Genomic DNA, 17391 nt, shown 5'->3' on the forward strand with positions numbered 1-17391 from the left:
GTTTTATTGACCACAATATCATTGCTATTTCTCTGAGAGTGGCACTTTCGAATAATTTTGAAAAAGGGCGGTGGCTTGATCGATTAAGATGACATTCCTTGCTTGTTGACTCATCACACTCACATGCTTTCTAAACGCAGAAGTGTTTTAGAGATGAGCACCTACATGTACAAAATACTCAAAATTTTGGCGTCGGTTTTTGAAAAGTCTCTTATGCTCTTTAAAGCCACATATTTGATCAGAAATGCATTAAAGACAACAGTAATACTATGATATTACTTAAGAAATCTGTGCTGATTTGGTGCTCTTATTATTATTTAAAGTTGAAAACAGTTGTTCGGCGTAATATTTTAGTGGAAACTTATTCAGAATTCTTTAATGAATTGAGTAGAAAGTAAAACAAACATTTGCTGTCACTTTTGATTAGTTTAATGCATCCTTGTTAAATAAAAGTATTCATTTCTTTCTAACCCCAAACATTTGAACAGAAGTGTATATGTGGAAACCGTGGGACATTACATTGTCTAATACATATTTTCTGTATGTGCATTATGATGGAAAAGATTCCTTTGGGGTTCAATAAAACCATTTCCAGTTCTGTAACCACATTAGGAATCTAATTTAATAATTGAAGGAGAAACCATATACACAAATATAGTCACTGCCAAAAGCTCTTAAAATACAAGATCTGCTTTTACCCTTTAACCATAATGTGTGGTTCTCATTGTGTATTGTTTCATGTTTCTAATAACATAAGCGCCTGGTGTCTGTGTGTCTGATCAGACATTGTCCTGAATTTGTGAGCGTGTGTATAGATCTCTTTCTGTCTATCACTGTGAAAGAAGTCAGGAGTCTGCTGTGTGTTTACATTCTGTCTGGTCCGGGCTCATGTCATTTTTGTCATTAATCAGTGGGGTTTTAAGAGGCGAAGGCAGACAATATTTGATCTCAGAGTGAAATGCTTAGGTCCTCACTTTGTGTTTATAACCCTCTCTCTTTCAGGGTTATAGTTTTTTCATTATATATGTCCACTGATTTTCGAGCTCATATGCCAAATGAAAAATAACAGATCAGTGCTGATCGTCGCTTTTAGCTATGTTTCCATCCACATATTTTTATGCACATTTTGGAATATTGCATAAAAAACGCTGAATGGAAACACCAAAGAATGTGCATAAATTCTAAAAATGTGCATAAAAAACGTATGCGCTCAACTGAGTTGGATAGTTTTTTATCTGATAAGAAAATGTGCACAAACTAGGTGGAAACGCATTTACAGAATAAATTCCTTGATGCACATTAACAAAGTAAAGTGATTTTGGGCTATGGGATGGCATAACTGGACTAACCCGATCTCGCTGCACAGCATCTGAAATGTTGTTTTGGTCATTCTTAAATGCCTAAGCCAAAGTCTATAGTCTAAGTGGTTCGGTATAATTACATCCCAGGACATCTTTCATGACTGCATTCCTAAACAGCAGGCATCCGCCTTCGAAAGCAAGAGAACATGACTGCGTTTATTGCATTTCGTCTGCGCGCTCTGAGGCTCAAGTAATTTATGTATGAAACTGCAGCCTCCTACTGTAGCAAATTACCTTTTTCTTAGTGATATTTGGCACCAGTTTATCAGGAAGGGATGATCTCACTAGATGAAAACGGTGCTTTATTTGTGAATGTTTTTTGTGATATTCCAATTTTGCGCACAAGTAAAATTCGCAACTTTGGATGGAAACATAGCTAATGATTTATTCTTAAGCTTGTCACAAAACCATTATACAGTGGGTTTACTTAGAGCTGCAGTCCTTAATTTTTTTGTGTTTAAAACTTGAAAAAAAAAAAAAAAATCTCCTTACCATAGCCCGATTCACAACAGTAAGATTATAATAATGTTTTCTAAATTTGAGTGGTACTGGTAGGAATTCATGGGAAATTCAAGCATGCCGCCAAGTCATTACATCACATCTGTAAACATAAAGAAGGTGGCCAAGATAGTAGGCTATATCACATGTGAGGATCCTGCGGATCGTTTATAGCCTTTTCTCACAGCAGCTGGAATAATTAAATTTATCATTTTGATGACGGATTGTAATCCAGAGAGGATTATGTGTTTATGAAACATATGTAAGTGACTGAAATTAGATTATATTCCAGTTTTAAATGTGCATCTGATTACAGATAGCCTTTATATGTGGGATTACATAAGATTTGTATTTTAAAGAGAACCAGTTCTAAGGAAGAATAATTTGCTTTTTGGGTTGAAATAATTTCTTTATATGAAATTCAAAAGATATGGCAATTAGAGATTAGACTAGAATCTGAAGTATAGTATCCACACTGGTGCAGTGTAGCCACACATACTCCTCAAAACATTAGATTCATCCATGCTAGAGCCATGCCGGTGCACAATCCTACGCAAAGAAGATAATTCCACAAATACCTGCAATTGCAGGTCTCAAACAGAGATGGCGACAAAGAGGCAAAACTTACAGACTGCAGCTTTAAAGAATGAACAAAGTAGTTTAAAAAAGAAAGGGTGTCATATACATTTTCCTATATTCAACATGAACTTTAGTCAAGCTCTCAAACCACAAAAAGACAAATGTGTAACTGAAAACACATCTATACATATAACTAATGCATCTGTGTTGTGTTGCATGATTTTGAGTAGAAAACGACTTAAATGCACACAATCACACAAAGCTACTTCAGAAATGTAGTAAGCCATTTTTGTTGTGTTTTGTGTCTGTGTGTGTGACAGTCTGTTGTAATTGAAAATGCATGTTTTGTATGGATCTTACACAGTACTGTTTGAGGATCATCGTCTGCCTACCTGAAATAATTTGGCCACTCTCCAGAGTATGACACCTCCTTGGCAAAGCTCTGTTGAGGAAATGGAATGCAATGTTTTATTTGTTTTTTTTTTTTTTGTGGCAGCTCTTATCTGTCATCTGTCAGATGGCCTAACTTTTACCACTGAATGATCCTTGAAGATTTGTTTGAGGCACAGAAATCTGACATCAGAATTTGTTATTCTTGGAACAATAACCACTCTGACAGTGTTTCTTTATACAGTCTGCCGTGTTAAAACAAATTGACAGCCTCTGTACATTATTTGCTGATTTGAATCGATGCCTGAGAGAGTTGGTGGAAAAAAACTCACTCAGACCGATCAAAAAAGATAGACTGGGCGTGTCAGCCAGAGGACTAGACATAATATATAGCATCTAAGCATCACTCTGCTGATCCATCTCTTACTATATGAATCACTTTTGATGGTATTTATGAAAAATGGTCAAAAAAGTAGTATTAATCAAGATAAAGAAAACAGTATTTCTTTTTCTCTTTGTCTTGCTGTCTCTCTCTTTTATTTTTTTGCAGCAAAAACATATTTTGTCTCACAGAAAAATGACTTTTTCTTTATTAACAGAGACATGTGACCTTTCTCCGCAGATTTCAGCCACAAAAGCCGATCCTAACCTTGGGTTCATGATCCAGACCTGCTTCATATCTCCAGACTCCAGTCCTCTTACACCGTCGGACTATGTTGTCATAGAGAACATATGTCCTAAGGACGACTCTGTGCGCTATTACCCTCAGCGAGCTGATTTCCCCATCCCTCATGCTCAGATGGACAGAAAACGCTTCAGTTTCACCTTCAGATCAAAGTTCGATGTATCACTGATCTTCCTGCACTGTGAGATGTCCCTATGCACCAGAAGAAATGACAAGGAGATGAACCTGCCAGAGGTAGAAACCATCATCTAACATAGCAGCTCTAAGCTAATGAGCTGCCTTTTGTAGGCAATATTTTGTAGAATGTACAGAATTGCTACTACATTATAAAATTTTATTTTTGCCTCTCCAAAATATATTTTTTTCCTTAAAAATGATCACAGTATTTTCTGTATTGTGTTGATTTGTAGTACAACTCACCAATAATCATAATGTGTTTGTATAATTAGAATTAGTCACAGTAAGATTACCTGTAGCTACCTGTACATTTCTTCAAAGGGATATTTAACCCAAAAAAATGAAAATTTGCTGTTAATTTACTCACCCTCAGGCCATCCAAGATATAGGTGACGATTTTTGGTCCTGCAATGCAAGTCAGTTGCTACCATCACTTGAGTGTAAAAAAAAAACAAAAAGCATATCAGGGAAAATTAATACCCAGGGTTCCTGACATTATACTGAGGCCTTATGAAGTGAAATGATTGGTTTGTGTTAGAAACTGGACATCATTTATCATAGCCCTAAAGCATGTGGTCTGGAGTGATGAAATAAATCATTATTTTGAACTGGTTATTTAAAATAGTCTAAAATAGTTTGCAAGTTTTACAAGTTACTTTGCTATCATTATACATGCATTTCCTCATTTCTTTAATATCTTTGTATTATTTATATATATCTTAATAGATGACCTGTGATACCACAGTTCCACTTCCTAAAAATATGTTCCAATACAAATCAATTTTAACTGATTAATTTAAACTGTAGGTTTATTGGCTCACTGTCCTTTTTTAATTGAATGGATTACTGGTAATAATGTAGTAAACAATGTTGGTAAAACTTTAGTACACGGACCAATTCTCACTATTAACTAGTTGATTATTAGCATGCCTATTATTAACATATTGGTTGTTTATTAGTACTTATAAAGCACATATTGTGCATGACCATATTCTACACCCCTTCTCTACCAAATACCTAAACTTAACAACTACCTTACTAACTATTAATAAGCAGAAAATTAGGAGTTTATTGAGGCAAAAGTCATAGTTAACGGTTTGTTAATAGCAAGAATTGGACCTTAAAATAAAGTAACCTCAATGTTCAGTTTCTTGCACATACTGATCGTTTTGCTTCATAACACCTCAATGGGGTTAACACCTCAATCATTAGGGTATTTTGTACCCTGATATACTTTTTTGACTCTCACAGTGGCAGTTGTGGCTGACTTGCATTTTATGATTGACCAAGGATCACATTTTCAGCTAAAAATCTTCTTAATGTTCTATTGAAGAAAAAGCCACCTATATTTTTGGTGGCCTTAGGATGAGTAAATTAACAGCAAATTAAAAATTTTCGGTGAATCCCATTTTTCCCCTCAGGTTAATGATTTTACAGAAATACTTTGGAAAGATAACAAAAAGCTAGCACAAATAAATATATTTTTACATTTGCAGCATTTCTCATGTTCAAGATAACAATATCCTAGAGCGGCTGCTATGTAGAGCTTTCCAAATGGGTCACTCATGAACCTCCATTTCAGTTATGATGCTGTCTTAAAAAGAAGCTTCCTAATTAGGCAGTAAGGCAGCTCACCATGTTTTGGTACATAGCCTTTACCTCCTTCATCTTTGCTATCATCATATATGCATTTCTCTTTCTTTTACATAATATCTTTGTATTATTTATACATATCTTTATAGATGACCCTGTGATAACACAGTTCCAATTCATAAAACTGTTCCAATTCAAATCAGTTTTAACTGATTAACATAAACTGTAGGTGTATTGGCTTTCACATCTGATTGAAAATCAATCAACTGCATTATCAGCATCATCAACCAAATCCAAATTAGCTGCACTGTGTATGTTTGTTTAATTTTAGGCTGCACAGGGTTATCAGATCTCATTAATTCAGAGCACAGGAACGCAGATAACTTATTGACCCTAGGACGTATTTTCAGAGAAATTGCTTTATTATATGGACGACATGAATACAATCTTTAATTCATTTAAATAGTCTGTTTGATTTTGCTGTCCATCCTAAGAGTTGCTTTTCGATTCATTGCCTTGGCACAGGCCACTCTACATCAGCTGCTAGCATCAGTCCACTCTTTGTGAGTGCGGGATGCGTAAATCTTAGGTTACTTCAGTTACCATCCACAGAGGAAAAACAAATCTCCAACCTTCACTGTCCTTTTTCAAATTTTCCTAACTCCCTTGCTTCGAGCCATAATCCTTTTAATCTCCTGCATTTTCAGACGCTCCAATCATCATATTGCACATTAAGGTTGTTTATGTCTCACCTCACATGATCGTGAAAGTGACTCATTGTTTAGTTGTAGATGTTTACTGTTCAGTCATAATCTGGACGAGGATAAGAGACGTGACACGTCAAACCATATAATTGTGTATGAAATATGTGCTTTTTCTGCAAAGAGCGTGTGCTCGGTTTGGCTCGGGCATAATGGCTGCAACACAGAGAATGGCTTTAATGGCTTATTATATACACTAATCCATGCTTATGAAGAACAAAGTTACAATTTTGTACATCACAGGGCTTAAAAATAAAGATGGTCTGATGGGGTCACTGTGAGAGTGTTTCAGGCCAGCTGAATCTAAGGCCAGTATTGCATTGTTGTGTACAGTTAACAAATCAGCAATATTTTACAACAAATGGTATCTCTGTTTTCTGTTTGCCAAATTGCAGCAGATTCCAAAATCTGGCCTCTCCTCATAATAAAGGACATGCAGCCTGTTTATTATAGTAAGCTCTTTTATCTCATGAGTGGGGTTCATGATGTTCTCTGAGGATTGTGGTGCCCATATGCCGAAGATTACACCTGGATCTTGTTCTAACATTTCTGCTTCTCTCTTTGTAGTGTATGTTACCAGATGAAGCCTGCACTTCCCTTAGTGTGGACAACATCCTCCTCATGATGATGAGCACGATGAAGACCATCACCAAGCCAATTGTGGTCGTCTCCGACAACATGCCTGTCACTGTTAACATACCTGTGGAACCACCTAGTTCACGACATCCAAGTAAATATTGCATATATAGATATAAATATTCTAATAAAAAATCTACAAAAATCAATCCTTTGAAAATTATATTTCAAATCATTCACATTAGATGAAGACTCCAGTCATTTCAGTGTTGTAGAGGAAGCTGTTTTATTTTTTCTAGGCTTAGATATTTTGAAGAACGTAGCAAAAATGAAGCATCATGGGAGAATGTGTGTTTATGAAGTTGTATAAGTGTCAGTCACATTTACAGATCAGAGGCCTTGTCTTGCTTTGTGGTGCATTACTCCCATCTGGAGTCTTTTAATATGTGGCAGTGTTGAGTATGTGTGTATTTGCATGTGTGTGTTTATTGTGCATTCGATGTGGTTTGGTTTGAGAGTATACAGAATGTGGTTCATTAGAGATGTGGGACAAGGGACTCATAGATGCATCAGAGGAAAGGAAAAAGACCAGCTTTCCAATTCTGGATAGCATTTGTTTTCACTTAAACAATCTTTAAGGCCTCCCTTTCCCATAAAGTGAGAGGGGAATAGGGGAGAGGAGGATAAGAAAAAAAAAACATGACAGTGATTTAAAAAAGGGCTCTTATGCACTGCATACCTGCAGTCTCCTTTACGGCAGAGTGCATTTGCCATAGATAGATTGTGCAGCGTACTAGAGGACAACAGGGTGGTGTCTAAATGTTTCACAAAGAAACTTAATTTGAACATGACTGATTTTTTTCTGTTCCCCGCTTCCTCTTGGCACTATTTTACCTATTGCGGTTAGAGTGATTCAACTTTACTGACTCGCAGCCTTAATGAAAATCATTCCGGTTTAATAACACAATGTTGCTATTCTGCTTGTAACAAATGGAGCATGTGTCTATTAGTTACACTTGATTAGGGAAATGATTGCCACTCCTGTAGGATTTTATTGGCTCAAGTCAAGTCTTATGTAGGTTTAGTTGTTTCTGAGTGAAAAAAAAAAAATCAAAGATCAGTTACATGGCAAGCAGATGACACATACCTGGGAAATCGGGAGCGAATCCAGATTGTATCTGAATTCAGTATGAATCCAATGTTGGCTCATTCTTTATAAACAGGCTTGTGTATGTTGCCAACGCCAGGCTTATTTTCTCTGGTGTGGATTAGGTAAACACAGATATGCCATAAAAGTAATGAAAACAGGCTTTGCGTCTCATTTTGAACACAAAGACGACTCTTGTACAGACATGGCAGAAAAGCAACCTCTCAAAAAGGCTCAAAGCGCCGCTCTGGACTGGATCCCAAAGTATTTGGCTTAATCTACAAATCAAAGAGGGCAGCTTGTGGGAGTGCCATGCTTTGTGAAAAACACAGCAGAACAAAACGTTGCCATCCAAAAACAGATTTATGATCAGAAAACAATAATTCCCTATCGTTATGGTTAGATGGTTAAATTAGATGGTTGTAAATGTCTTAATTTTAATTTGATGTGCTGCTAATCAAGTTTAGGTTGGTTTTGAATTGATTGTGGACATGACAAACTTTTCTAGGAGATGCATGAAAAATCAAAAATCAGCATATCAACATATTTGATAGCCTGACAGACTGAACTAGTCCAGCTGGAGGATGTGGCCATCACACACTACACAGTTTTCAGTGAAATCTGTCAAATCTGACAGCTTAAAATCTGCAGACTGGTTCTGACTTTCGGGCACTAGCACCGATTCCTACAAAAAGCAAATCAGGAGGACAAAACATCTAAAAGTTGTGTAGCGAATTCCAAAACCTTATGAAAAAATAATGTTTAACAACTAAATTTAAGTGTTAAACCAAACCAGTCAGGTCTGAGATAAAACAGTACTAAAAACTTGATTTGAGAAAAAAAAATGGTTTATATCTTTGTGTACTTAACCTTTTTTATGAGGCAAGAACTCCTCATTCTGTGAAGCGTTGTGAATGACATAATAAGCAACGATTTTTTGGACCCTCTGTGTGATTGGATTCCAACTTCCATGGTCACTTGTGGCTTCTATGAAATAATATACCACCACCTAACAGCTGTCTTCATAGATTTAGGTTTTTGCTAAAACAGTATTTTTCTATGAATAAAATAAATGGAATTTTTACTTCTAGATCTTCTGTGCTCTATACTGCTGAATCAGGCAAACACATCATCTTGTTGAAGTTTGTCCCATCTTTGTCCAAAAAATACACACAAGCTTATTGTTCTTGCACTCAAGTTTACTTCCTTTCTGAAACCCAGCTAGCCCTAAAAAAGGGCGAAGTAAAGAACAGCACAAATACGTTCTGACACTCGGGATGAGATCTTGGGCGGTTGTGACTACATAGAAATGTTGTCCAATTCATTAGGGCTAGTTCATTTACTTCCCTCTGAGATACTTTACAGGGATTGTGGGTGGAGTAGCTCAGCCAAACTTATGGCAACGGCGGAGTAAACCACATCCCTGGCTCTGAACTTTGAGCTGACATAGTTTCTCCCAGGAATCCTCTAAACATACAAGCTTTTGTTCTCTGTTCTGTTTTGCTTCCTCTTGTAAGCCATAAATACAGTACATGCTGAGATTCTACTTTATTACTGATTTTCTGCCTTGCTTAAAGGAATAGTTCACCCAAAATGGAAAATTCTGTTATCATCTGCATTCCAAACCAGTATGATTTTGGAACACAAATGACAGTATCAGGAAAATCAGTGGAATCCACTTTTTTAGTGTATTAAATATATTTTTTATACTTTTAAAAATTTAAGGTAGGTAAAATTTTAGAACCATAAAAACATTTACCTTCCTCAAACATTTTAATGTTCCCTCTTTGCCCGGGCCTTAAAAACACATATATAAAGACAGTTATGCTGATGGCAAGCTTTATGTTTTTCTGCACAGATATGATATAGGGGACGGTTCTGGTGGGAATTCAGGGTAAGGGGTAAAGCATGAGGTGGGAGCTGTTACATAGCGCTCCAGTGATGGTCTGTCATCAGTCTGTCAGAGGAGATGAAAATTTGAAGGTGCTCTTTCTGAGAATAGCCTCTATTGTGCTTGGGATTTTGGCGCTGGACCAGACAGGCTATGAAGCTGGTGGCCACACAGGGTCTATTGTGCTGTGTGATGATCTGTGATCATTAGAGCTAATTAGAGCTCTGAAAGTCATTCGGTTTGTGGCGCGAGTCCAAGGAGATGCTTGGCTTGCTCACGGATGCCACTGCGAAGCCCATACAAAGCATGTGCTATTACTTTATACAACACATGGCCACCAAACACTTACACCACACAGCCTTTAAACATCATGAACCATATCATGCACGCTATCCTAAGATAAAACACAGACATTAGAAGTCAAATGTTTTGTAAAAAATAAAAGAACCATACGGTTCACCAAACTGCTGTACTGAAACCTCAACCACCGAGTGAGAAATGTTAACCACTACATGCTTAACAGACATAATTTAATATGTTTATTAACATTTTTCTTGCAGGCATTATATATTTCTTGGACACCCCAACTGTGGTGGGCATTGCTTTTGCTGCCTTTGTGATTGGAGCCCTTCTGACTGGAGCTCTATGGTTCATCTACTCGCATACAGGTGAGAAAATACTGCAAATTCACATCACAGCCTTGACCTTCATTCCCATTCCCTGCATCACACTAATTAGTACTGAGAGTTATGCATTGTCATTTGTCATATTGTCAAAATAAGAAAGGAAACATGCTCATTTTTAATAATCGGAAGGGCTTGCCAGTTCTCTTTGCTGCAGCGATATGTTAACAATAACATATTGACTCCAAGCTTGTAAATATATCCCGTTCGTCAGCAGAAGCGCATCTGTCTTTTCCGTTCTTTCAGGCATTGGTGGGGTGGGGGGGACTGCTGGATGGTCGGCAGTATTTTGGGTACAATAGCCCGAAGGGGACTGGAATTCCCCCTGTCTGCTGTGAGGGTGTCTCCAGGCCTCACAGGAAAATACATATACAATCCTCCCTCTGAATGCCAAGATCACCCGCCCCTCCTCCCTGCATTGCCCTGTCGTTGCCAGGCCTTTGACCTCTGTTGACCCTCCAGAGGAAGCGCATGCGCTTTCTTAGCCCCCGTTTCCTCCCTTTTGCATTCCCGCTAGTCCGGCCACATGTTTCTGTCCTCAGTGCCGTTGACCTGCAATCGTTTCATGGCACATGATTGAAGGGAGTCACTGTTCCAGAATCTGCAGTTGTGTAGGGCGATGACTATCAGTATGTTGACTGAGGATCAAAGCCATTCTGGATTTGATCTATTTTTGGGTTTTCAGAACATGTATATCTTGGATATATCCGTGTCTTGACATAAAAGGAGTCATGTTTAGCTTTTATTAGCTTTCATTTTTATTCCAGGTTTTTTTTTTTTTTAAACATAAATCAGTGTAATTTGTATTAATATTGCCTGTGGTATTCAGTTGGGATGACATTATCCAGCTGTGTTTCTGCTCACTGTTGTTAAAAGTGACTGAAGAGCTCAGATCAGGTAGCCCCAGAGAATGAGTTTATTATTATGTGCCTGTTTATACTGGCATCTCAGATCAGGGCCATACTTTTGAATTTGACTAACCTTTAAGTTCATTTAAGGTCAAAACCATGATTTTTCTAGTCAGAAACAGGTGTAAAATGTTGAAATAAAAAGAAAAAAAAGTGTAGTTGTGGCGTAAGCTCTAATCATTCCAGCCATGTGTTTCTCATAATGGCATTGATTACTTCACACAAGCCAAAAGCCTATTAAACCACAGTATTGTAAAGTATTCAATCATACTAAAATAGCCCTATATGGAATCATTTTTGATACTGACGTTAACCCCAAGTGCTTTTCAGTTTTGAAAAGCTTAAATTATTGACTTATGTCAGATGAAAAAAAAATGCTAAAAGATAAAGAAAAATGTGAAAACACGGAGGTGCAAGAAAATGCCAGATAGAGGCTTTAGTGAAATGAAAGGCAAAATCCTCCTTCTCTCTCTGTCAGTTAGACCCGCAAAATTATTATCTGTTTTTTCTTGTTACTTTGGCTTTCACAAAGACAAATAATAGTCCATATTATGCAGTGCAGTGCAGTACAAGGGTTACAGACTTTCCAATAACAATAAACCTAAATAATATAATATTATAATAAAAACAAAACATTATAAAAAAAAAAAATAACATACTTTTGCATTTTTATTTTCATTGTACTAAAGCCAAATTGTGATTCAAATATTATATGGAAATAATTTGCTCTAATTTTGTTAATTAACAGCATATTTCTTCTAACCATTGGATTAATTCTAAATGTATTTTAATTTTAATTTTTTATTTTAATTTATTTTATTTTTTTATAGAGGAAACCTTGGTTCCTTCTTGCTGCTTCTGGGGGTCAACCAGACTCCAGTTTGCAAACCCCTAGTGTAGCATAGTACAATGTAGCATAGTACATACTAATTTTAGTATGATCTATATTGTATTATACTATTTATTAATATTTTGAAATAGCTTTTATTTTTTTACTGATTTTGTTTTTTACTTTTTTAATAGCAAATAATTTTATATATATTTAAATTTATATTTAAATTTAACATTAATTTAATACTTATTAGCACTTAATTTTATTTAATTTGAGCTTTATTTTAGTAGAATGTAGTTTTACCTAACAGTAACAACACTGGTATAGTATAGTATAGCACAGCATAGAATAGCATAGCATAGCATAGCATAGCATAGCATAGCATAGCATAGCATAGTATAGTATAGTATAGTAAAACATTCAATTCACACTTAATGCACATCCTTCACTCTTTTACACTAAAATACTAATGTGTAATAAATGCAAGATTATGAGTACATAATTGTAAAACATACATTAGAGATGCTTCTACTTTAGGGAAAGCTACGTGTGGAATGTTGCAGGAGTCTGTTAGAAAACAGCTCCTGTAATCCTGTCACCATCTGTGTCGTAGATCACACTGATAGGTTAAGGACGTTGCCCCTGTGCACACAGAGTAGGAGTTACACAATGAAATGACACGGTCGAGTGGAAGAGGTCAACAAGCTGCCATCAAACTCTTTCTCACACATACGCCAAAATGCATCTCTGTTTGGGGTAGTGTTTCAAATAATTATACAACCAACACATGTTGTTAATCTGCGCGCTGTCACTGTGTACGTTCGCGAGATGATTGGTCGTAAAATAGAGGTGTACAGAGGCAGATAAGCCTCTGAGTTTAGTACACAGCGCTGGATGAGGAAATAGGCTGTTTTTAGCTGGAGCTCTTGGCAGCACATCTCTGGCACATATTAGCAGCAGAGGGGCCTAAAACAGGGAAGCAGACACACGTCCAGTTGAGCTGAGAAGAGAAACACACGCATATATACACACTTCCAATTTACAATAGAGGGTTGGTGGAATTCATTTACAGACGTTTTTACAGAGATTTAAGATGAATGTAGTGTAGGAGAGCGGAGTGCTTATTAATATTGGTGTTTTAGTCAAATGGCAAGTATGTGAAGCAAACCTGGAATTTGATTAAAACTGTTCAACCCTCTGTCAGGCGCAAGCTCTCTACAAGATGAATTACATGCATTCTTACTTGCCGCTCTGCTTCAGAGTTGAGGCCTCTGATAGAGGAATGTTTATATCCATCTAGAACAATAATCAGTGAAGACAAAGAGAGAGGAATGAGACAGACGTTAAGTCTTGTTCCAAAACTGAGTATACAACCCTCCTTAGATGCCTTTTTTGGCCAAATTGAAATATAGCAATGCACGTTTCTTTAAGGGAAAGCAATTCAAGTCCAGTGCGAATTTAAACAAAAGATGACGGGGGAATTGTTGACGACTTGTTTGATATGTGAAAAGAAAGATATGTGACCGTGTGGAAATTTATACATTTAATTTTGTAAGTGTAAATGAATGTTTATGTAGGTTTGATAGTATTAAACTACTATATATAATAATAAATATTGCATACACTCTCAGAAAAAATGTGCAAAAATAGCTTGTCACTGTGGCAGTACCATCAAAGGGACACCTTTTTATCTGCTTTACCCCAAGAGGGTTTATACAGTAATAGTACCATAAGAGTACATATTACTACCTTAAGGGTTTGTGTGACTACTCTGCGGTACTAATATGCACCCTTTAGGGATAAAGAAGGTACAAATGTGTCCCCTTTGAGGGTACTGCCCCAGTGACAAGATGTTGTACCCATAAAGGTTTTTTTTTTTTTTTTTTTTGAGTATATTAAGGTATTGGGATGAATATTTGTTGTTCCTCGAAATGTCAGGTGGTGCACTACATTTAAATAAATACTTAAATATAAATAATTTAAAATATAAATATTATAAATAAAATATTTAAAATATAAGAGATGGCATCAGTGCTGTAAAGAAACATCCTGAGTTCCCCAAAGAATCCTTCAGTGAGCAGCTCTTAAAAGAATATTTTTTTCTTAGTGTGTAGAATATTTTAGTAATCTGAAGAACCTTTGTTCTCTGTAAATAACCTTTTGTGCAATGGGAGAGTTCCATGGATTTTAAAAGTTGTTCTTGGAACCATAGATGCTGATAAAGAACCTTTATTTTTAAGAGTAAAGATGGTGATATGGTGATACTGTACAAATCAAACATTCTCATCTCTAACAAACTTTCCAGTCTGCTGCTACTGAAGCTATTCTGAAGCTAATCAGTGCACAAAATGAATATAATCTGACAAGAACACCTAATGCAAAAAACAGAACAAACACACACACAAAAAAAGAAAACTCATAAATGTTGTCTATGTCTGAAAGGGTTACTATGCTTTCAGGGCTTAACAGCTTCTGTCATTCTGAGAGATCTGAATCACAGAAAGTCACATTTAGTGCGAGTCATTGTTTTCTTCATGAATCTGAACACTGTCTTTTTCTATGTATCTCTCTTTTAAACGTCTTCTTTATCCATCTCCCTCTTCAGGTGGCACAGCAACAAAGCAGCAGGTGCCAAAGTCCCAGCCGGTGTCTGAGAACAGCAGCGCGGCTCACAGCATCGGCAGCACACAGAGCACACCGTGTTCAAGCAACAGTAATGCATAGAGCAGCTGGACTGATGATGCTTCCATTGGCATTGTATGCTTTCTATGTATTTCATAGCATAACCTGAGGCCTTATTATTTTACATTATTTGGAACTGAAATGTTTAGGCTGAATATCCAAATGGATGAAAAAAGCTACGTTTAGAGGTGAGGGAAATAACTGAATCAAGATCCAAGAGAGTTTTTTAATGTTGCTTTTTTCTCGAACCCCAAGAGAGTGTTGTTTTGCCTTATATGGTTGAGATCCGTGTGAAAATAACAAAGGCTGTTTACACCAGTCATTATGGCATGAAGTCGGTCTAGAGGAACAGTTAGAACTCTGCGAGGTTACGCAAAGGCTCAATCTTCACCCAAACAAAGATCAGTGCTTTGCCTAATCAAGCATACACATTTGAGACACCTCTAATAAATAGGCCAATATCAATATAAACTATTCAATATGTTTTAAAAACCCAATCATTTAATTCTATTTAATTCTGACTGGCCTTCAGGATCGAGATGCCATGAGTGAATGGTGTAAAAGCCCTTATCAGAGGCATTTTCAATGTATATTGTAAAATAATGTATATTCTGTGAATACTGTATGAAATGCATAGATTTAAAGTGGAAATAACTCCATAAAAACTTTAACTAAAACCAGATATTTATCAGAAGATTATACACCATTTATAAAATAATTTTAAAATTAAAGATTTAATCATAAAGGCAAATATGAATTAATTAACAGATATACATGCACAAGCGCTTTCCCAGAATTGACCTTTTAAAAGATAGTCGCAAGATGATAAGAAGTAGTAGATACTAGTGGTATAATAGTTTTCTTACACCCAAATTCTGATGTACAGATAATTGCAGATAATAATAATAATAATAATAGTAATAATAAGCATTTTATGACTCAAAATGGACTTATAGATTTTATAAAATGTGATTTTTAAATGCTGGGCATTATTATTCAACATTAGTATAAAAAGTAATGATTTCAGCAAACAGCAGACTGTAATGTTTTGATATTTTGTCCTTAAATTTAAAAATCAAAATAAGCGTTTGTTGAGAAGGAGTTGATGTGCATAGTCACAAAAGATGTACATGACCTAATGCCAAAGAATGGGCATTTACTTTCCTCTCTTTTAGTGTTACAGCAGCCCCTGCGGTGGTGTGTATGTTTAGGTACTAACCTACCACTAAAGTGAACACAAAATCAACATTTCTCAACAAAAAAAAAATCATTATTTCTGCTGTGTATGTTTATTTAACAGTTTGGGATTTTGTGTAGAACATGCATACAGATACACTTGTAAAGTGCAAGAAATGTATGAATGCAAAGCCAGAGTAATCCCACCGTCAAAACTTTACATGAATGTCATAACATTATAATTGCCTTACCTTTGAGTTTATGCATTATGAGATAAAATGAGGCAAGAAGGGAAGTGGTGTTTGCTTTTGCTTTAGGCACAGTATATGCCCACTGATGTAAAAATCTCGGTGCATCTAGATGTTAGTTTTTAGTATCTAATGTTGCTTTTTTTATTTGTGTGTTGCTTGCTACAGACTGTACCTATAGAATGTACTTTATTTCAAACTTTAATTTCATTGTAAAATATACTTGTATAAATGTCTCCTGTAAGAGGAAAGAGATGAAACATTTATTTGTGTATAAAGTTATATTTTTTCTAGAGATATATATAGAGCCACCCTATAATTCTATCTGCATACTGTGAATTTTTGTGGGCATATTTCTATATAATGTCACGTGTTTTCTCTAAATCTAAACATAGTCCATAATGCTGAAGTGAGCTGCATTTCTGCATTCACTGATAATTTCCTGACATAAACATACAAAATAAGATGTCTTATTATAGCTATATATTTTTACAACTATCTTTTATATGAGAACACTATAATATTTGGAATATAAAATAGATTTTGATGATGCAAATGTTTTTATCTCTCTTTTAAGCTCTCCGCCATTTAAAGATCTGTTAAGTGTGTGTTTGGTCACACTGTAAGCTCTATGTATCCATGTTTGTGGGTTTAAATGGATAAGTATATGCCTAGTCCTTGTCTTGTGTCTTTTGGGAGTGTTTAAAACAATGCTGTCATGTTTAACAGAGTTTGAATCTCTGCTAGGTGTAATCAAGGGTCATTTAATGGCTGTAGAGTTAACAAAGGCCTTATTGGTTTTATTTATCAAAAGGCCTTTTTCTCATTCCAGTAAACACTCATGATAAACTCTTTATTTTAAAATTTAAGTTCAAACCACTGTGTTTGACACCGTGGCTTGAAATTGATTGTGCTGTCTTTGTGTTTGTTATCTACCTCATTTGTGTGTCTATGTGTGTATAAGGTTTCATTGTCTTGTCATCAAGAATATTTTAATGTACATATTGTGTAGAGCTTGATGTTACATAAAATATATCACATCAAAGGTTTTATCTTACAGATTTGACAGTTCACTCTGTTTCAGTCATCAGACTTTCTGACAAAAGGGGAAAATCTGAAAGATGTAAATGTGAACCTTTCAGAATTAGACTTCAGATTATTCAGACCGTCTTGCTCTGAAACTATACACTATTTGTGACAGTTT

General features: G+C 35.9%; 1 protein-coding gene across 1 annotated transcript in view; it reads left to right on the plus strand.

The window, feature by feature from the left end:
• Positions 1–16242, plus strand: part of LOC109092049 (transforming growth factor beta receptor type 3-like) — a 106180-nt gene extending 89938 nt beyond the window's left edge. Inside the window, exons 13-16 of the mRNA XM_042725794.1 lie at positions 3451–3747; positions 6612–6774; positions 10219–10326; positions 14687–16242. Of these exons, the coding sequence (XP_042581728.1) occupies positions 3451–3747; positions 6612–6774; positions 10219–10326; positions 14687–14805 (687 nt within the window). The 3' untranslated portion in view covers positions 14806–16242. The remainder of the gene's footprint in view (positions 1–3450; positions 3748–6611; positions 6775–10218; positions 10327–14686) is intronic.
• Positions 16243–17391: the final 1149 nt, after the last annotated feature.

The sequence above is a fragment of the Cyprinus carpio genome, chromosome B6 (genome assembly GCF_018340385.1).
Source record: "Cyprinus carpio isolate SPL01 chromosome B6, ASM1834038v1, whole genome shotgun sequence".
NCBI classification, from domain to species: domain Eukaryota; kingdom Metazoa; phylum Chordata; class Actinopteri; order Cypriniformes; family Cyprinidae; genus Cyprinus; species Cyprinus carpio.